Source organism: Heliangelus exortis, chromosome 9 (assembly GCF_036169615.1).
Source record: "Heliangelus exortis chromosome 9, bHelExo1.hap1, whole genome shotgun sequence".
NCBI lineage: Eukaryota > Metazoa > Chordata > Aves > Apodiformes > Trochilidae > Heliangelus > Heliangelus exortis.
The window spans coordinates 5,815,069-5,837,100 of record NC_092430.1 but is presented as its reverse complement, the minus strand read 5'-3'; the positions used below and the strand labels follow the sequence as shown (position 1 = coordinate 5,837,100).

At 45.2% G+C, this 22,032-nt stretch overlaps 2 protein-coding genes across 3 annotated transcripts in view; one reads left to right on the top strand and one right to left on the bottom strand.

Moving 5' to 3' along the window:
- Positions 1 to 5,371: 5,371 nt before the first annotated feature.
- RNF228 (ring finger protein 228) lies at positions 5,372 to 6,487 on the bottom strand. The gene has a single exon (XM_071751812.1). It carries the CDS (start codon positions 6,275 to 6,277, stop codon positions 5,438 to 5,440), a length of 840 nt encoding a protein of 279 aa, XP_071607913.1. The 5' UTR covers positions 6,278 to 6,487; the 3' UTR covers positions 5,372 to 5,437.
- Positions 6,488 to 19,760: 13,273 nt separating this feature from the next.
- SGPP2 (sphingosine-1-phosphate phosphatase 2) overlaps positions 19,761 to 22,032 on the top strand; it is a 33,896-nt gene continuing 31,624 nt past the window's right edge. For both annotated transcript variants that reach the window (XM_071751811.1, XM_071751810.1), the window contains exon 1: positions 19,761 to 20,004. In XM_071751811.1, coding sequence (XP_071607912.1) covers positions 19,792 to 20,004 — 213 coding nt within the window. In that variant the 5' untranslated portion in view covers positions 19,761 to 19,791. The remainder of the gene's footprint in view (positions 20,005 to 22,032) is intronic.

Here is a 22,032-nt window from a genome sequence, read left to right as displayed (position 1 = left end):
CGGGAAAGAGCCTGGACTGTGCCAGGAAAGAACCCGAGCAAGGGAGCTCTAAGCAAACCACTTCTTGGGATTCACAATTCTTCCTCTGAGTAAAGGTTTTGAGCACCAGGTCTGAACACAAAATTCCACATGGTTTTGCTGAGAAACTTGCAGTTCACACACCCCTAAAATTCCCATTCAGGGTAACTTTTTTCTGTTTGCACAAAGGGCAGCCGTGGCCAGTTGGGATGGTTCACCCACTCTGGTGGAATCACTCACTGAAGTAGGATTTTCAGCTAAAAATCCACATTAACCCTATAAACTACACCTGTATTCTCCAGTCTGTGGTAACTGCTTGCATGAAGACAACTCACACAAAAGACATTTTATACAAAGGGTTATACATGGTAAGCTACTTCAGGATGTAAACCCTGAGAACACACCTAAATTCCTGTGGACCGGAATTTGAGCTATTACAAAAAAGCATTAAGGTAAGAAGCAACAATGTTTCCATATGCACCTGTGGTCCACCATATTTTAATAATATGTATATTTTTACAGTGCAAGGGAAAAATAAAGGAAGTTTATTTTCTGTTCATCGAAGTATAAATGCAGATAGAAACCTGCTTTTTCACAGTAAGCTTGTTTTTGGCATTCTCAGCCCAAAATAGAATTATTTAGCTTGATTTTTCAAAATGTGCTTCCAAAATGCTGTCTCAACACAGACAAAAATAGATTGAACTTGAACTCCCAGTCACTTGGATCTCCCTTGCAGGGATGAATGATTCAGTACCCACTGCTGTTAGCTAAATAACTTCAGTATTATTGGGCTTTGTGGTACAAATCCAGCGATCGTGAATATGAGAGTAACTACTGTGTTGCTTTCTGCAAAATAAAAGAGCACACAAGTACCTCCATAGTCAGGCCTTTTAATCAACCCAGTCAGATAATTGAGGTTTTTACTCATTTATGAAATATTCAAGTGTTTTTTCTGCCAAACCTGCCTTTCAAAAGAGGAATACCTGGAGTTATCTAAACTAACATTGTACGATTATTTACTGTTTATGGGCTACTGATGCAGAAATTAATATTATTCCCTGCAGCACCAGTATTTACCAGAGACACTTTCAAATGACAGAGCAGAAATAAATATTTCCACACCGTGGCACTGAAATTTCATGTTTTAAAAACATAAGGGTGCTTTTAAAAAATGGAACTCTCGAGCACAAATTGTTAAGGAGGCCATTATGAAAGAAGCTGTAACTCTGCAGTGTTTGTCCTAACAATATGTGTAGAAGCTCCCTGCAACCAGCAAATGCTGAGCTTTACCTGTGTCTGCACTGAGCTCCAGTGAGGACTTTCCACAAGCAGAGCTGGCAGCCACCTCTCCCGGGTGAGATGGAAAAGCAGTTTACAGAACCTGCTGTACACCTGCACATCTTCCCCTCAGGCTCTGTGGGGAATTCTGTCCTTTTTCTGCCTTTTCCTCCCTCCCCAGGCCTAACACCACTGTTATCTGGCAGCCTGTTCCAAACCATGAATTTAGCATTCCAGGTGATCTTCCATCCTGGAGCCCAGTATGCTCTGTTCAGGTGGAATACAGGATCACGTCTACACAGAACTTTCTGGCAAAACTGGAAACTACGGATCTTGCAGAGTTCAAGAAGCCTGTGATCTCGCAGAGGTCAAAAAATTTCTGAGAAAGCTTCAGGCCTTTGTTTACTTTCCTGGTACTTCCATATCTTGGCTGTGGATGCTTACGCCCCCGGCTGCATAATGCAGGGAAATGTTGCACAGCAAAAAATAAACCTGAGTGCATGGAAAAACAAAACAAAACAAAAAAGCCAAAAAAAAAAAAAAAAAGCTAAAAAAAAAAAGCAAGTCAGCAGCTTGTATTTCCCACGGTTTTCCTCATGGTGCTATGGAATACCCAGCCTTCTCTGTTTTCCCACAGAGTGCCCTAAGCACATTTGTTTTCCCTGCAAGATGTGTGGATATTGTAACTGATGCACATCCCCTCAGCTGCGTATTTCTGTGCATTTTTAATCAACTAGAAAACATAAGTGGTTTGCCTGCAGTAGCTACAATAATGAAACACCGACAGCCACACAGATTTTCTCTTTTTTTGTATTTACTTTTTTTTACTGAAACTCCAGCAAAGTTTGGCTTTAGACAAGCAATCTGTACACGTAAAGAAACCCAAAATACAAATATAATACTGGGATTCTACAGTAGCTAGAGATGTATACAATGCATGGTATTACTCTGACTGGTACTGTGAGGTGGATCCAGACTAATGCTCCGCTCTTGAGAAGTTTCCCAAAATTTGCACAAGCAGAGAGAAGGATTTGGCATATGGTCAGACTGTCCATTTCAATTTGGCTGTGAAATATTTCCAAAAACATGGGTAGGAACCTGATCTGTATTATGACCGTTCAGTTGTGAATAAGCCTGAAAATTCCATTTAGGCCTGTGAGCTTCAACTTTTTATGATCTGCCAACCTCTAAACGTTTTAAAGTTGACCCTCACATAACAAATTTAAACTTCTGACGATCGAATTGCTTTTCTTACTTACCTTTCATAGATCCTTTAGAAGTAGTCCATGGACACAGTTGGAACCATTGTTTAGTCAAAATGGCAAATACAGAGAAAAGGCAATAAAACAGTGATTTCAGAAAGAAAAGAAAGGGAAAGATGGAGTACACATTCCTAACTGTGACCAGTAATTCAGGGCACAGCTGTGTTGCAGCTTCTATGGTGACTGCAGCTCCTGTGAACACCCCCGGGCTGGTGCCAGCTCCAGCAGCACATCTGCCCCATCCAAGTGTCTCACTGCAGCCAGAGGTGCTGCAGGAGGAACTGAGGAGCTAGAACTAGGTGGTAAGCTCCAGCTGAGCTCCGTGAGCACTCCAAGCTAGCTTTGGCATGTCTACATGGAGCAGAGGTACAGCAGTGACTCAGCTGGGCTCAGCTGAACAGCAAGGTACTGGAGCTTACCTGATGGAAATGCTGAGAAGCAGGCTGTCTTTGCAGTAGAAGCAAAAAAGATAATATTGGTGCATATGATGTACACATGTACATATCTTATATATTTATTTTTCTTAGAAAACATTGCTGCCGTTTATGTCCATTAATTTACATATATTTATTCTTACTACAGTATCATTTATAATAATACTTTCACTTCTATAGCACCTCCTCGTCAAGGATCTCCAATTTCTTAAAAACCTCAATAAATAAAGCCTCACATCTTGCCTGTGAGGTAGGTCAACATAATTACCAAACTTTACAGATGCATTAACTGAAGAACAGAGAGGTTAAGGCTAAAATTTTCAAATGTTTGTACCTGAAGTCAACCATCTAAATTCTCATTTAGATGCTTAAATAAAAGTCTTGTTATTTTCTTTGGTGCAGAACATCCACAACTACTGCTGAAGTCAACAGGGGCTAATGGTCAGGCCTGATTTTAGGAGGCATACACCTTTTACCCAGCTAAGGAGCAACTTCAAGTTTAAAAACACTGGTCTAAATACAGGAACCACGGTCAGAGCCACAGTTGATCCCAGTAATTTATCTCCTCAGGGCCTTTATATTATGATACATTACTTAAAAGGCTGGTGCGGATCTTTTTAAATAGACATAAGTGACACAAAAGTCATTCACTGTTTTCACAAACTGTGTCCATCACAACAGAGTCTGTATAAATACAGGCTGGGTTTTTTTGGGGGGCACTGGGGGGTTGTTTTTCACAGATTTGTGATATCAAGACAATGCACAGTACACATCATGTGTGCAGTCATAAAACACATCACACGTCTTCACCTGCTGCCTTCAACTTTGCACTTGTGATAAATAGCAGTGGTCAAGTAAGAGGTCTATTAAGAGGATACTTGTCAGAATATCATGCAGATAGCTTGCAAAATACACATACTAAAAGATCACTTTTAAAATTCTTGAGTTGTTAAGCACGAAAATAATTACCTCATTCCATTACAGTACTGTGTAGAAACACGGAATAAGCAGCATTGTCCTATTCCCAATAGAATAGATTATAACAACTAATTAAGTTAAAAAATCAGGCACCAAATGAATTATCCTGCAACATAGAACAGTATCTATATAGAGTGCTCTCCTTAATATACTACAAAATCAGCAGCATGGCAATGTTTGTCCATTTCTTATTATAGTATCTTGTCACATTTCAAAGACATCTTTGATGTTCCAACAGCACAGAACAAAAACGTTTCCTACTGACCCTCACTTACAGAAACTCCTAACACAGAAGAGAAACTTAGCAAGAGGGAAACCCATCACCTTTTTTATAGCTACCGCAATAAAGGAAAATGTTAAACACAGAAATTATGCCACCACATTCCACTTTTACAGTGATGCTGAAAGTCCGTATTTTAATGTGGGCTTCTCTCACTTTGTAAAAATTGAAATCAATGGCCAGTGAAATGTTACTCTCTCCCACAGGAGTCTCTTAGCTCTATTTTAGAGCTCCTCTAATTAAACTATCTTCCATAAATGTTGTAAGTGTGCAATGCAGTGTTTCAGTCTCCCACATTAAATGAGAATTTAAAATAATTAAATAATAAAGCTTATTTTAAGCAACCAACGGATGGCCCAACGGCCTTCTAATAAAATTATTATAACAAAATCGTAGCCAATACATTGTAGGGAAACTTTGGCTCAGTCTCTTCAAGATAATACATTTCTCTTACAGCTTCTTCTATATGTACTTGTTAACTTCATAAAAGGGAAAACACAGAACGCATTTAACATCGCCAGTCTGTTCTGCTCCTAACCACAGCGACTCCCTCCTATTATCTTCCATGTGGGGGCAACAGTAAGCCAATTTTCTGTAATCGAGCCTCCGTCCTGCATCAGGGAGCAGAGCCCGGGGCTCGCCCTCGGCAGAGGCGGGAGAAGCGCGGCCTCGACCCCGGAGCCCCGGCTCCCTGAGGAGGAGAGACGAACCCTCCCGGCCCTTCAGCGGCCTCTCCCCTGGTCACCTGCACACCATCCCCGACACCTCCGACTCTGCCGGAGCCGCGGGGCCAGCCCGGCCGCAGAGCCCACCAGGCCACCGCAGCGGGCCCGGGGCCTGTCACTGTGCCGGGCCTTGAGCCCTGCCGTCCCCGGCCACCGCGGCGGGCACGGACCCCGGAGCTGGCGAGCCCGTTACACCCAGGAAAGCCACGGCCTCGCCCGTGTCCTCCCCCCGCTGCCCACCCGCCTCTGGGCCGGGGCTAACACCCAGCGAACGCGGGTACCTGCGCGCAGGGCCGCGGCCGAACCGCTGCATCCCGGGCCGGGCGAGCTCTCCCCTCACACCGGCGCGCGGGCGGCGGATCTCCCGCTCCCCTCACGGCCCGCGCGGCCCGGCCCGACCCTCGCGCTCGGTCCCTGCGCGCCCGGCACCGCTCCGCGCCGTTCCGCGCCGTTCCGCCGGCGCTACGTGTCGCTCCTGCGGACAGCCGCCCCCCGGCCCCGCGGGGTGCCGTTGGCGGTCGCCCCGCCGGTCGCCGCCGCCGCCTCGGGCCGGTACTTGAGCCAGCAGATGAGCCACGTAACGACGACGGAGAAGAGGGCGAGGATGCTGGCCACCGACAGGCAGATGGGCCCCACCGGAGACGGCGAGGCCGAAGCGCCGGGCCCAGCGTCGCCGCCGTACTGGTTGACGAAAATGAGGCCGGTGAAGAGCAGCACCACCATGGAGAGGAAGGAAACGACGACGCACACGCAGCCGGCGCTCAGCGCCGCCCGCTTGCAGCTCTGGCAGCTCTCGTAGCCGCCGCCCGAGGAGCGGGGCCCGGCGGGGGCGGTAGGCGGCGAGGCGAGGGCGGCGGCCGCCTCCCGGGCACGGGGTGTGCGGCGGGGCGGCAGCGGCGGCAGCGTGTCCTGGGGCAGCGGGTCTCGGGCCCGCAGCTGCGGCGGGCAGGCGGCGGCGAGCTTGGTGTTGACGGGGAGGCCGTGGACGCGGTGGTCGGGCAGCGCCGTGCGGTGGCGGCAGAGCGGGCAGGCCAGCGAACCGCCGGCCGAGCGGCCCGGCCCCAGCCCCGGCCCCGGCTCGGCGGTGGGGGGCTGCTGGGTGGCCCGCAGGTGCAGCTGGCTCAGGCACTCCTGGCAGAAGGTGTGCAGGCACTCCAGCAGCTTGGGTGCCCGCCGCTCCAGGTCGAAGTAGTTGTAGCAGATCTTGCACTCGTAGTCCTCATAGCTGGGGGCGGCCGCCACCGCCTCATCCTCCCGCCGCCCGCCCTGCCCTACGCCGCCCTTCTGCGCCGGCTCGGCCATAACATCTCGCCGGAGGGAGAACGGAGAGCCGCGGAAAGGCGGAGAGCCCCGGGCCGCGCCGCGCCTGGGAGGCGGGCGGGGAGCCGGGGAGCGGCGGCCCCGCCGCCTCCTGGCCGCGCCCGAGGGCTGCGGTGCGGCCCGGCGTGGAGGGAGGGAGGAAGGGAGGGAGAGAGGCAGGGCCGGAGGAGGGCCGGCTGCCCGCCCGCCGCGCTGCCGGGGCTGCTGCCGGCTGCCGCGGGCGGGGGGCGGGATCGGCGCCGCCCGCCCCGGGAGCGGCCGCCGGTGCGCGACGGGGGGAGCGCGGCAGCGAAGGCGGCGGCGGAGCTCTGCTCCGGGCCCTCCGCAGCTGCGGTGCGGAGCAGCCCCGGGCTGCGGGAGCTGCTCGGCGGCCGGTGCAGCCGGGGAGTCGCATCCACCGGGGCTCACCCGCACCCCCGGGGCTGCTCTGGCTCTGGGGAACACCCCTAGGTGGAAAATGCCGGTAGCGTTTCGGTCCTTATGTGCAGTTTTTTAAAATCGCTGCATTGACTTTAGTTCCTCAATGTGTTGGTGTTAGGATTAGTGTAATGTCTGTTCGGCAGCAAACCCCGGTAATGCAGGGTTGAAGGGGAAGGCCTGTACGGTGGCAGGTTAGCATCTATTCAATATATCACAGCTGCCTGACCAACTTATATTTTGCTTTTCTGTACCCTGAGTCCCTTTCGTGATGCCCAGGGAAAAGAAAAGCTATTTTACTTTGGAAACCAGAGGCAGAAGGAGCTACTGGTGTTTTTATTTACATCATGACGTTGCAGTATTAGGTTGAGAGCTTTTGATCAGTTTAAAGCCAGTTCAAATAAAGCATTCATAGCCTACAATGTAATACTGTTATACAGCCTGATATGCTTTGCTGAATCAGATTCTGCTTGGTCACATCAGAGAGGTCTGGAGTATTTCCCTTATCTGCAGTGTAGCACAGGCCATATAAGTATTTCTTTCTCTTGGTAGTTCTTAAAAAGCACTTATGGGCAGGGATGGCTCTGGGCAGGTAAGGGCCATGTTTCGGGTACACTACATCGATTTACCATGTTGCTAAAGCTGCATCTTGTGAAAGTCAGCTCTGGAATGAGCTCTGTCTTAGACATCTTCCCTGCTCCTCTGCCCTGTGACATGCTGTATCCTGTGTGCTTCGCTGCAAATGCTGTGGGAAACTCCCTCTCTTTCTCAGTATTGGAGCCTTCTTCTATCTGTACCAGGATTTACTTTGTTCTTGAGCCTCGAGCGTTCTTGAAGAGCCAAAACAAGATGGGGAAACTGTTGTTTAGAAAGACTGACTTGTTGGAAAGATGCAAAGGCAGATGTTGCTAAATTGTAGTGACAGATCTGAAGGTTGTCCTTGAGTCCTTGAACAATAAAACTAGCAAAAGCAAGAACTTCAACTTAGCATAAGCCAAAATAATGAGATAAAGTCAAACAGAGAAAAGTAAAATCATTCTCTGTACAAGGGGGCAGATCCTTTTTGTAATTTATCCTAGGAGATGACTAAAAATCTGTTAATGAAATCTAGGCTCAGTCACTGAAAAAAAAAAAAAAAAAAGAAAATTTGTTTTGCTGTCACTGTTCATAGTGCACAACAACTTAAGCAGGTGGAGTCAAAAATCTCCTGTTTTTGCAAGCCCACACTGGTTTGCAACCTTAGAGCTCATCTGCCCCTGTCACCTGGGGGGCTTTTTCAGTGTTTTCATGATCCTGTGAATTGTCCCTGATGAATCTGAAATGTTTCCATCTAACTTGTATCTTTCATTTTTCCATCAAATCTCATTTATTCATGTCTTCTTAAATTATAAACAGTATATTTCTGGTGTTTTGCCCTTTTATTTATTTATTTATTTATTTTTGCTTGCTTCTGTTCTGTAGTATAGCGTCAGCTCCACACTTAATTGGTTGTTAAAAGATCTTTATCAAATTATCCCAGGCACCGCCCTTCCACTTAATATTATTACAACTTTCATAACCCTACAACTTCCAATTAATTTTCAAAACACGTGGAAGTTCTCATATGCAAGAAAATCTGAATTAATTTGTCGAGTTAAAATTTTTGAGGTGCTGTATCAAATGCTTTAATGAGGTCCAGATACATCAGCTCTGTTTCTGCTTCCAACTGGTTTGCACCTGTCTTTTTTTCTTCTGAGATTTCTTATCTGATGTTTGTATGCCTTCAGGTCAACTGAAACTCCACCCAGTAAGTATATGGAAGTCAGCATTGGGAAATCTTCCTGTAAAGCTGGCATGAAAAGTACACAGAATAGATGGCAAAGTCAGGCATAACTCAAAATAATGATAATGATGATGATGATAACTGCAATAATAATAATGCAAAACTAGGATGGGATTTACATTTCTTGCTAAAACTTCTTTGCTGATAATTACCCCTGTGAACACAGTGTTGTATAACAAGGTGCTGAACAAGGCCACTTGTGCCATGTGGTCTCTGGGGAACATTATTTCATAGAAGATGTAAGCCCAGTGGATGTCCCTGTCCCTACCCCTAGTGTGGAGCTGGATTTTTCCATGGAAGAGTGCAACTCCTGTTTGCCTCTTGGTGTTTCAAGTGGCCTTTGCAGGCTCCTACTCTTTAGCTGGCACAGGAACTCCTGTGACCACTCAACATGTGTTTGTAGAGATGATCCAAATGAACACTGTTTACTTCTTTATTAGTTTTTCTGTTTCATGCTGCTGCCTGAGTGCATGAGGTCTGCAGCCAGTGCAAGGGACAATGCCAGTGGCTGCATGGACAGGACATGAGGCTGGGAGCAGAGTGACACAGTGATTTCCATACACTTTCCATACATTTACCTCACTCTGGAACAAAGCCATTAACTATTTCAGCCCTTTTGTCTTGGCCCAGCATCATGTGGTGTGTGTAATGGGATCTTATATTCCAGAGCAAGACTTGAGAGCCTGCTTGGACAACCTGAAAGATAAGTTGTGTTCTTACATCTCTGGCTGCCTTATCCTTGTTGGAGTGCTCAGCTGGGGTTCTGTGGTGTCTGTGGGGTGTGTGTGCAACACGTGCTCCTGCTCCCTGTGGTGCTGCCCTGGCTCTTTGATCACTTGGAGTGGCCAAACACCTAACCTGGAGTTGAAGGTGGCTTCTTGGGGTGGATTTCTCTGGCAACTAAAGCCTGAATTCTACACAAGTGGAGGGATTGGATCATGAGTACTGGAAAACATCTTTTATGTTGACTGTGAATTGGGATTGAAGAGAATTTTTTTCAGGTTTTGGAAGAGTTACAGTATTTCTGAAAATCCGGATGAATTCTGTCTTTTAGTCACTTTATTTACAATAAACATTTGTTCTTTGGATTGTCAGCTTGTAGGACCTGTTCTTTAGTGGGAAAGATATATTAGTTATTGTAAAAAAAACACACTGAAATGCAACTGAGCTGATTCTGAGGGCTGACTTTTGGCTGAACCACTATCTGAGTCTTTGGATGTTATTCAGAAAAAAGTTGTGTTACTAATTCTGAATAAAAGTGGCAAAAAACCTTTATGGAATACACATTTTTCCACTTAAAATAATCATTCTATGGCTGGTAGGAATTGGTTTTTAGTGTTTTAAATATTGGGCCTGATTTACCCCATGCAGCATGCCAGTTTTATGCTGGTGTAAGACTTGATTTAAGAAGAGCTGTAAGAGTGAACATGAAATCACTGATGAACCAAGCCCACAATCTTGTAGAAGAATCCTCCCTTTTTTCACAAGGGACATACTGGCATAAATCCCTGCAGCAATAATGTCTGGTTTAGCTGGTTTAATTATTCTTTTTTTGTGTGTTGCTGTACAATAGCTATGTTTATGAAATTTGACATCCTGCTTTTTATATACAGGTAGGAAGAAAGTTCTCTCTGATGGATGTGCAGGACAGGAATGGATCAGGTGCCAGGCCAGCCATGGTAAAAAAGTTAACCCCCCTTTTTTATGTTTATGTTTTCTATACATTTCAAGGACTAAGTAGCTTGTTTGATATGCAAAGATCATTGCAGTCAGACAGTTCTTCAGATAAGTCCTTGTGGTTTAATGTACTATTATGGTTGACATCAGAAGCTTTTTGATGATACTTTAATAGCAGAAGTTTTTTACTTTTATAGAAGGCTGCTGATTATATGACTTTCTGGAGTGCATTAAGTAATAAGCCTAGAGCCCATTTGGTAAATATTTAGAAAAAGAGAAGGCTTTTCAACCTTCCCCTCCTATTCGTTTCCACAATTTTTTTCCCCCAGCCCCATTTCCACTCACTTTTGATGGGTACAAAAACCTGTGCATTATTTTTGTGCCCAATCATTTTATCACAGGATGCTGCACCATCATATTCTGCTTTGTTCATGTTAAGATTGTCTTTCAGTTAACGTAGGAATAATTTATAATTTAAGTGCTTTTTAATGTTTTCTGTCTTGGAACTACTGTAAAAACTGTTGCTTGTGCTTCATTCAGTACAGAAAGAAATGTTAATTTTCAATATTTGTGGGCATTTCAGGGACCTGAAAATGGAAAGAAGAAAGATTACAAGTATGAGCAATTCCACATCAGTCACAGCCATATACAACATGTATTTTTCCCTTCATGTATGTAAAAGGAAAGATGCTGAAGTAAATAGATGCAGAGGAGTGTTTGACTCCCCTCTCCCCTAAAATTACCCTTTACTGTGATGTAGCTGCTAAATACAGCCCTGCTTCAGTTGCTTCAGGCAATGTATGAAAGACAGGGCCTTCACTGACCAGAAGAGAGTACCTCTGCTGATGAGCTCTTTGCTTTCTCTTTTCTTCTAGATTAAGCTTTTAAGTTTTCCTCTGTTGTCCTGAAGCCCCACACACAGTCACACCCTCGTTGGCATCAGTCTGATGCCAAATTGTGCAACAGGTTTATTAGCAATAAAAGGATGAGGGATGTGGGCTTAAGGCTGAAGGTGACTGCAATCATTTCTTCATTTCTGATGGGAATAATTTCTGATTATTCCTGTCCTTTTATTTTCCATAATCCTGTTTTCAACACATCCCAAACAGGTAGTTTACTGCACTGCAAACTTTTTGTTAAGCAAAGATGAGGAACCATGCAAAACTGTGAGGTTATGGCCCTTGGTGCAATAGCCTTCTCAAATAGCCCAGGTTTAGCAGCAATGAGGGGCATCCCTGCAGTCTTGCTATCTGGAGCAAACCCATCTCAGGAATGTTATTTAAGCTGATGGCAGATGTGGGCTAACTGCACAGTTCTGAAGGTGACTCTAGTGTTGTTTAATTTAGCTAATGGGAGTACCCAGATCAATAGCTTAGGCTCCAGCACTGGCTGCCCCTTGGGTCCCCCAGGCTGTGCAGTAACACGGAGTGCATCTCTCTGGTGTGTGTGGCACTTTATTAATGGCTCCCTGCAGCAGGAACTGTGTTTCTGTGTTAGGGCAGACCTGCCTTGGGTGTTTGCAGAGGTTTATTTGAGCTCATAGAAAACAGTATTTAAATTGGTGCAATCTTCCAGGTTGTTTGCAGCTTTAGGAACAAATGTATTTTTACAAAATTTACCTTCTCCTGCACTTCCTCAGACCCTTTGCTGATAATGTAATTGAGAAAATAATCCAGGAATTACACTGATTCAACCATTGTGGGTTTTTTTGTTTTTTTTTCCAAAAGGACAAAACTAAAAAGGTAGGAAGTCCCTCGTTTTGGCCAGCACTGTGCTTTCTGCACTTCACAGTAATAGGATTGAGTTTGACACTGAATGCTGATTTAGGTGGCAGCATGTGGCTGTCAGAGCTTGTTGGGGCTTGCTTGGTGCCTCATCCTGCCTTAGGAGCCTTGGCTAGGAGAGAGGCTGCTGCTGAGCAAGGTGTTTCAGGGTGCAGGACTGCTACTCCTCATGTGGTACCTTAGGGCTTCAACTGAGCTAAGTTTTTTGGTGATGTTGGCCACATTAAAGCGGCTCTGTGGGAAAATATAGTCAAAATTAATAATTACTGATAGTGGTGATTAGAGTTACTGGTAAATACAAGCATGGCTATTTGCTCTTGGGCAGTTTCTGCTGTCCAAGCATCCTTGCACTGTACTGGAAAAGAAAAGCTATTCCTGTATGGAATCACTTTAAAAGATTATTTAGTGCTTTGACAGCTCTGTATAAAATCCAGAGTAGACATTTTGGTTACTGCTTTCATTATAGTGTATCATTGGTAATGTTGAGTTAAAATAGGGTGGTTATCTCTCAAGTTCAATCTTGATGTAGTGAAACTGCTAAGAATTTTTTCATTACCCTCAAAGGGGACAAGTTTTTATCCTTGATAGTTCTGGGGACATATTTTTTTAAGACTGCTTGGAAACAACTCCTATTGCTGAAACCACAATATTATGTATATGGGCTTTAAAAAACAGTTTTATAGAGAATGAGAAACACAGGAAAAGTTTGGTAATTTTTGCATACAATTGCATACATTCAGATATTAATGTGTTTTTTGGTTGAGCTGCAGTAAACACATGGAAATTTTGCCTTCGCATCTCTCATAAGAATAACAAATTTAAAAATCACTCAACATGAATCTAAAATCTGATCTATAGCTAGCTGAAGCCTAAGGGAGCCTTCCTATGAGTTGCTCTAGCTTGAGGTTGGTTTCAAATAGTATTGTAGATGTATTTCAGATTTGTGCTCAAGAATGGCCTGTTTAGGAGAGAAGAAACTTCCTGAAGCTTCAACTGAGCTCAGGTAGCTTGTCAGGGGATGTGGAAGTTGGGTTGCCTCTAGAGGGGCAGGACTGTGTGTCACCCTCACCACCCCCTGCTCTCCCAACCTCTTGGAAAACTCTGAATTCCTTACCTGGAGCTCTGCAAGCCCAGAAGAGCCAAGCCTCTGCTTTAGAGGAGGTATCAGTCAGAAAGCAAACCAAGTGTTAGGGGTAAATTAGGAACAGTTAAAACATCATTTTTCCACTGTATCCATCATCCACTGAGCACTGTGTGTGCTGCTGGTGCCTCTTCTCTAGGAGGGCAAACTTGGAAGGAAAGTGTTAAGGGAAGAGCAAGAAGGACCAGGGATTAGGAAGAGCTTCCTTACAAAAGAAACCAAACAAACCAGGACTCCAGAAGCTCTGGAAGAGCCAGCTTAGAGGGGAGGTAATAGCTGTCTAATTGACACTGCAGAACAAGCCAGATGACTCAGACACAGTGCATGGATCTCCAGCATTACAAGGGGACAGAGACTGCCAAAAGGGATGCTGCCAACTTCCAAACTCTCCCCACCAAGGGTGACTGTAACTCTAGAAAGAAAGAGATATCTGATTTGTTACTTGGCATATTCCTGCTGTGTGGTCTATTTTACTGGCCCACTTATTTTCACAATATTGGAAAGGAAAAGGAGAAGCTTGTTTCTAATGGGTTGATTAGATATTAAATATTTTAGAACAAAACCAAGTAGCAACTGGGATGCCTTTCTGATGGGAGTGAGAACTTGGGATATTATGTTTGGAGAGAACAACTCCAGTCAGCTAAAAATGCAGCTCTTGCTGAGTCAAGAAAGAAGTTCCTGCATCTTAATTTGAAATCTAAATTACCTAATTGGGGAGTATAAGATTCCTGAGTTTTGTGAGTAAGAATAATTGAAAATGGTTAAATTTCTATTTTTCTGTTAGTATTTTTTTCACAAGGAATGTGGACTATATTTTTACTCCTATTAATGAATGCCACTTTGGAAGAATTCAGGCTGATTCATTGCAGTTTCCCTACTTGCACTTTCCTCAGTGAGTACAGAATCAGGCACTGTGTGCATTATTTTTCCACTTTTAGACCTGAGGGAATATAATTGGTAGCCAGGCTGTCCTATTGCAGATCAAATCCCAGGCTGGGCTCCTGGAGTCAGCAGCAGATGGAAGCTGGAGGCAGGCACACATGGATTCAGGATGGCAGGGATAAGGATACTCCACAGGCAGATAAACAGACAGAATCCTCCCAGGATGCCAGCCATGGACAAAGAAGATGAAATATGCAGATTTTAAATCTATGGAAACCCAAACTTGTTTTGGCAGTTACTTTAAAAGAGACCTCTGAACGATTTTATCAGCAGCAACAGAGGCAATTCACTCTTCATGCTTGAAATGTGTCTCATTTTGGGAGATGTGAATGCTTTTCATCAGTAAGAAAAATAGAGAAAAATACCATATTTGGGAGAAAATTTCTTAGGGCCACTTCTGGTCTCTGGAAGTACTTTTGCACTCTAAAACCTCATCCCATAATTTCAGAAATATACTTTTACCTCATGTAATTAGATCACTATTTCTTGTTTTATTTATTTATCCTTGTATCTTTGACTGTCTTAGGCTCCAAATAAGATTTCAGAAGCTCATCCAAAGTTTCTTGTATTCTATTAATACAAGAAATCACAAGGAATGCATCTGCTCTCAACTCCCTCACTGTTAGAGACATCAGAACTGCTAGGGAGGGGAGTTAAAGGAAGATTTTTCTCTTCCAGCCATTGCCAGGAAAGCTGCCAACCAGATGGATGAATGGTGGATGGTATTAATTGCTAGAATCAGGGCAAATACCCAGACTGTACAAGGCTTTTTTTTTCTTTTTTTTTTTCTTTCTGCCCTGTACAGTTAATCTCATAGCTTCCAGCATTTCAAGTTGGTATCTTACATGATTTCTAATGAATTGAGGCAAACACTGTCAGGTCCCTTAATTGTTGTTTCTATCTACTAGACCATAAAAAATGTACATAGGTACCCTTGGTTTACTGCTAGTCAATCAATGTTAAAATGTTGACATATGACTGTGGGATTTTTTTCACTGTCATTAAAATAAGATCAATGACATTAAGGTTTGTCATGTAGATAGTAGAAATAAAGAAAAAGCCCAAACCCTAAGTGCTTTTTATGGTTTTAGGATGACATCTGTAATGTGGGTGGTAGTAAAATGTAAAGTTGAGAATTTCCAAGCTCTTCATAGTTGAATTAATTGACAGAGCATATATTTTTTAGTGCTTTTAAAAGCATTAGTTACCCAATGTTTGTGCATCCCAACAAAATAAATGATGAACTAAATCTATGACCTGACAGCACCAGCTTTGATACATTTCATTGTTCATTCTCCACTTCCCCCCTTCTCTGGACTGTTAACTCCCAAACAGACTTTTAGTTGAACCTCATAAATTACCTGAAAAAAAGATTAAATTAGCAAGTCAGCAGCTCTGAGCAAAAGCCACCATTGCCCTTTTCAGGACATTTTGCATCGACTGAGCCTCTGCAGGGACAGAACCATTTCTGAAGGCCAGTTTAACCTCCACTGGCAATGCCCAGCTCCTTACCTCAAGCAAAGAGGGTTTAGAGGAAAGAAATACTCTGTGGCATTTCTAACAAGTGTTTGACAGCAATAAACATTTAGAAAACAAAATGCTGCAGCTTCACAAGTGCTGGCAGCAGTTTCTTATCAGTAAGGTGCCTCCAAGGAGAACCTGTCAGGGGGCAGGATGGAGAGGTAGCCAGGCTGCTGATCCTTCCTCTGCTCTGAACAGGATGAAGAACCACATAAAAATGTGCAGTGCACAGAGGCCATTTGGAAGCTGCTAATGCCAGGGCAACATAAACCTCTGCTTCCCATCACCCGTGAGTATCAGTGGCTTTTCCTCCAGGAAAGGCAGATGAGCAAAGGCAGCAGCTTCTTCCCAACAGTTTGTGCAGTTTTGTCCAGCCATAGCAGCTGACTGCTTAAGGGAGGACAACACACTGTCTTTTGGTCTTCCTTCTGCACTCATGGGTCAGCAAAACTGACCTTTCTAGAATAATATCTTGCTTGAAAGACAAGGAAATGGTAAAAAGCAGGGTATCACACTGGATTTGATAATAATTACACAAGAGCAGTCTTGTTGTTGCCATGACTTCATATGCTGAATGAGTCTTTATTGAAGAAAACATGCCAGGGGATGGCTCAGAATTAACCAAGCAAAGAGAAAGGATGTTTATTCAGCCCTTCCAGCAGTGCCCATGTCTCTGTAGCCCCTCTCAGAGAGACCATTTTCAGGGGAGCTGGCTGTAACCATCTCGGAGCTGGTCACTGCTAGGAAGGACTCTTCCAGACACCTTTCCGGAGGTGATTTACAGAGGCTGCTGAATTTCTTTGTCTTTTTGTCTTATCCCCTTAATCCAGGCACTGGCTGCTATAAGTAGAGATGCACCAGACAGCAGCCTGGGAGCTGCCATAAAAACACCCACTAGAGACCCTTTACAGGTTTCAAGTACATCAAGAGAAAACTCAATCCAGAGAAGAAGTTTTCAGCATTTGAAGCTGTTGAGTCAATCAGATTTTTTTCCAGAGGGCTAGCATCTGGTATTGTAAATAAAATCAGACAGGTCAACTGTTATGATAGCCAAACTTTTAAAAATTATTAGGGATTCCATTCAATTTTTAAACACAGCATTATTAATTTCTTTCTTACTGTTGCTTCCCAAAACATTGAAACAGCCAAGGTATGGTACAGCCTACAAATAACTCAAAATGCTGAGAACACCTCGAGGAATTTCACAGTAGATGTGCATGCAATTGAAGTGTCCAAGTGATACCGTGCAGAATAATTATTTAAATGATATGCTAATCATCACTGGAAATTAGCAATACCATTTCAAGCAAGGCAATTCATAAGTAATTACATAGCATTATCTGGTTACTTACAGTGCAAACAGCAAAGTTAATTATTTTTACCCAAACCAGCAGGCGCAGCTTCAGCACATTCGCAGTTTTTGGTGCTGCTTTCATCTTTCCAAGTTCTAAAATTCATTTTGCTTTCACTTTTTTCTCTAAAACTGGAAATATGACCATACATATAAAATAAGGATTTTATAATTAAATTATATGAGAACTCTAAAAACATAGGTCTACAATTCCGTTTTGTTCCATGCCAAAGTTACAGGAGTTGTTGAGCAGTTAGGACCTAAAAGAAGTTATATATTTAGCACGTCCTCTGTGCTGGAGTTTTACATTTTTAAAACCATCTGTGCACAGACAATCAGCTGTGTGTTCAGTGCATTGAAGGCATTGAGTTATTACAGAAACAAGTTCCAATCTTGCTGTATTTTTCACTTGAACTAAAGAAGGTGTGTGTCAGAAAAGGCATATAGAACACAGACTTGAGACCCAGTGAGGCTGTGGGGGCTCCTGTTGTGCAAAACCAACCTGGTTTATGTTGTTACATCTCAAATGGAGATTAAATCTGGGAGAGACTCAGTGAGAATTATACTTATCCAAGGCTTTGCATTGCAGACACAACACCATTCCTACTGCTGCAGAGCAATGTCTGGTGAAACTTTGTGATTCTTTCTTTACTGACCTATGTTTCAAAAGACTTTTTTCTAAGAAAATTTCTTCAATATTATTTTTATTTGAACTTTGATATGCATTAAATCAAAAGCAAATGATACAGGTGCTGTGAAAACCACAGTCTCTCATACATTGCTTTCTAAGGGCACCTTTCACAAAACTTGGCCATCTCATCGTCTTACTTCAAGATCTTCATTTCTTCCAGCTGAGCTGAAGAAGCTGCTTTTTGTTCCCTGTGGGGTTAGTGGGAGTACAAAAGTCTCAGATCCAAGATAACACGTGAACTTAATGAAATGAGAATGCAAGAGTCTTGTGCAAGAAAGAGTGTAGCTGGAACTTCTGGTATTAAAATAATACAATGTTCGGTAATTTCAGTCACAATGTAAGCATGAAAAATGCCAATTTCAAATAAATGGTGAAGGAAGATGGAAGTAAGAGTTGGGCTCTAAAGTCCTTTGAGAAAATGGTTTGGAAAAAAAAATGTCTTGGTTTTGCTGAGTTCTTACCAGCTAGATCATGACATCCTTCCTGAGGCACACTGCCACTAGCCTGGGGTTGCCTGAAGAAGAGCTAGGTAGAAGCTGGCTATGGATTGTTAGTTCTATTTTAATACTTGAGAAGTATTATAATGACAGTGTGGAGACACAAGTATGTAGGCAGATCAGATAAATATTGAGTGGTTATCAGAGAGATGTTTTAAAATACCTCCAGAGTGCTGGCCCCAGCTCTGCACTTTTGTTCCTGTTTTCCTGCTTCCCATCGTGTCCCTGGATGAGATCCTATCTCACCAGCATCTGCAATAAAAATCCCAGCTGCACCAGTAGGGCTCTAATTTTAGTTTTCAAATTAATATGTTAAAAACTCTCATATACGTTGTCATGTAGGTGGATAAAATAAAATTTAAATAATTTTGAAGACTCTTTCTGTAATACAATGAAAATAAACAGGAAGGAACTGTGGATCAAACTTGTCTCCCCTCCAGCCCTACTGAAGCCAGTGTATGTTGGAGGAAACTAACCATATAAATGCAATTTTTAACTGAAATTCCATAGTTGTAGATGTCTCACAGATCCAAAAAATGGTGAAAAAATCCAAGAAAATCTTCCCTCATATTTCTGAGCTCACCTAATACATTATCCAGCAACTAAACTACTAAACCAGAAGGAAACAATTAATAATTCCTGCAGTTCAACAATATAAGCCTCTGAGGTGAGCAGCCACCTTCCTGGGCCTGCAGGGTGCTGGTTCTGCCACGGAGCCAATGGCACCCCAGACATCACGGCCACGGGTGAGCGTGTGCATGCAGAAGCCATGAGGAGAGCACTGGAAACGTAATGTCACCTGAAGCTGGGGTTGGGCAAACCTCAGATGATAGAAGATGACATTTTGAGAAGATAAAAGAGAATGAATCACAGGAAACAATTACTTGGGCTCCACCCTGGAGTCTGGTTGGGGTGACGGAGCCCCATCCCTGGAGGTCCCCGTGGAGGCCAGGCTGCTTACACTGTGGAGGTGGCCTGGCCGTGCTGGGGCTGGGTGAGGAGGTGGCCCTGCCATCCCCAGAGTGCTGGCTCTGTCAGGGGCTGGGGGGTGTGTGGGAATGGCACACAGCTCTGACTTCCCAAGGCTCTAGAAAAAAAAGTCTTGCTGCAATCCTGAATCATATGAGGTCATTGAGAGGGGAAAAAAAATCCTAACAAATTTGTGATTAACCTACATCAGTGGCAGACGAGCCCCTGAAGCCCGTCCAGGCTGTGCAAAACCTTGCACAGAGAAGGGGAGCAGATCCACACCCACCTTCCCATTGCTTCCCTGTCTGGGTATTTTCCAGGGAAATCCCGAAGCTATTGGTCAGATTCTGGGGTGCTTTAAGAAAGTGTGGGTCAGCTCGAGGCAGCTGATATTCTTTCTTTTTTCTTTTCTTTTACAAGAATGATCACAAGAAGAAAAATAACCAAAAAGTGGAACGTGCTGAGCTTCCTACTGTCGCGGGGGGAGCACCGGGAGGGGATGGCCCGGCCGGCAGAGAGCGCTCCCGGGCGGGGCCCCGCACCTGTGCGGGCGGGGGCACCTGTGCGGGCGGGGCGGGGGCACCTGGCGGGGCGGGGCGGGAAGGACGCACCTGCCCGCGGCCCCGCGGCCGGCGGGAAGCTGCGCTGAGCTGCGCGTTGCGGAGTAGGGAGGCTGCCGGCACCATGTCCAGCCTGCTGGGCACCCTGCGCAGCTCCCAGCCCGTGGCGCGCTTCCAGCGCTGCTGCGGGCTCTTCCTCGCCGGCGAGGAGAGCGGCGGTGACCCCGCGGAAGGGGCCCGGGACCGCGGCGCTTGCAACGGCACCGTCGCGTCTCGCCGCCCGGCAGCCCCCGGCCGCGGAGCCCCCAACGGGCTGCGGAGCGGCCGCGGCCCGCAGGTGAGTGCCGGGGTGGGCAGCCGGGCCCGGCCGTGACTCAGCGGAGCTACCCCCCACGGGCGTGAGCTCCGGGGCTCCAGGGGAGGCTCCCCGCATCCCGCCTCCTGCCCGGGAGGACGGACGGACGGACGGGCGGACGGAAGGGCCGGGCTGCGCCGGACCCGGGGAGCGCTGCGCGGGGCCGTAGCCCGGCATCCCAGTGAGGAGGCGTTTCTAGGGCTCTTGCTTCCCATCGGTGGAGCCCCCGAAATGAGCTAATCGGTGCGAGGAGGGGAGGGGGGGTGCGCTGCGGTCTTCCTGTAGCGGTGCCAGGAGGAACTCCGCAGCAGCGCTGCATCGCCTCAGGACACACGTTTTCCCGCAGGCAGCGGCGGGGAAGGCAATTCCATTTACTGGGGGTCTCTTTCATTCCCGGGTAGCACCTGAGGAGGGGCTGCTCTGAGCAATGCCGGCCTCCCAGGGGATGGCCCGGGGCTCCTCTTGCCGGCTTCCCGCGGGACCCAGCCCGGCAGCGGGGGAGCTCTGCCCGGGGCTGTGCTTGTTGCAGCCGGGGCTGTGATGGAGGTGGGCTGCGTCTCCTCTGGCCAAGCAGGTCACGGCGTTTCGTGGCCGGGGCAGTAATTCACTTGTGTGTCTGCGGGGAAGAGGGAAGGGCATGATGCAACCCATGTGTGCAGGTTGGATGACCTGCTTTTTCTCCTACTGTAATGACTTGAATTCATTATCAGATCACTTTGCGGTGCCTTTTCGAAGGGAGGTGGGATGCTGGTCTTCCAAACCCTGCCAGCAAAACAAACAGGGCCACAGCCTCCCCTCTCACACTATTTTACTTTTCCCTGCTCTACATTTAGTGCTTGGATTTCCTCTTCAAGCATCTAAAATTCTTCATCAGCCATGGCTTGACTCTTTCTCAGAAGATTAGAAAAATTACAGTAATCCTTCAGTCTGTTCGCTTCTACACAAAACCCAGTAAACTCTATTTAAAAAAAAATTGTTCAGATAATTCATGGAAAGATTTGTTTTCACTTCTTGCTTTTACTGCCACTATGCAGTCTTAAAAGGACTTCAGGTTCTCCTTGTGGACAGTCAGGAGGTTATACAGAATTGCATGCCTGAGTGGAGAAGACATGAGCATGCCTGGTACGGGTGGATGCCATCCTGCAGGGACATCCCTCCAAAAAGCTAAGAGACAGGACAGCTCTTCATCTGGGAGCAGGAGGCCTTTAATTACTTGCGTTCATTTGTTGCCAGCAGTGCTGCTTTGGGATGTATCACTATTGTCTTTTAGGTATAACTTGCAGATTATATGTACTTCAGAAAAGAGAAAAAAAAAATTGGTAAGGGCTCATTACAGTGGTCAGCAGTGCAGGGAGTGTCTGTATTTCTGAATTGTTGTAATTCAGTCCTATCTGCCCACAGAAGCTGCCCTGAGAACAAGAGAGAAGGAATGAAATGCTTAGGTGTGACAGCAAGGTCTTCATGTATTTTTTAAAAATGTTGAATCAGTTGTCCAGCTCATGGTCTTGATGTTCTCATGGTTACCAGATCAGTTAGAAAGACTTTTTAACACTTGAAGTGAAAACTCAGATATCTGAGGATGATACAAAATTGTAGCCCAACACGCAAGCTGGTTTTTTGCCCTGGCTGGGACTTAGTATTGAACCAGAGGGCTTTTAGTGAGGGAATAGTCTGGTTGTGTAATACCAATATGAAAGACAAGACAGTAACTTCTTATAATTATCCTGGCTCTAGCTTTTTTTTTTTTTTTTTTTTTTATCTGCACTCCTTTCTAACACTAGTTTGTTTTGCAGGGAATTTACTTCTGAAACAGGGAGATACCTTTTCCTGGTGCTCTGTATAAAGTCTACAATTCAGCACAACTGAAAATACTTGCTTTAGGCTTTTCCAGTGTTTTAGTGAGCAGTCAAATACAGGTTGCATAAATTATAGAAGTGGAGCACTGCTTATCTGTAACCTCCTGTTGGACTTTTGCCCCTGAAATTGATAGCCTGAATTAAAGGGCACCAA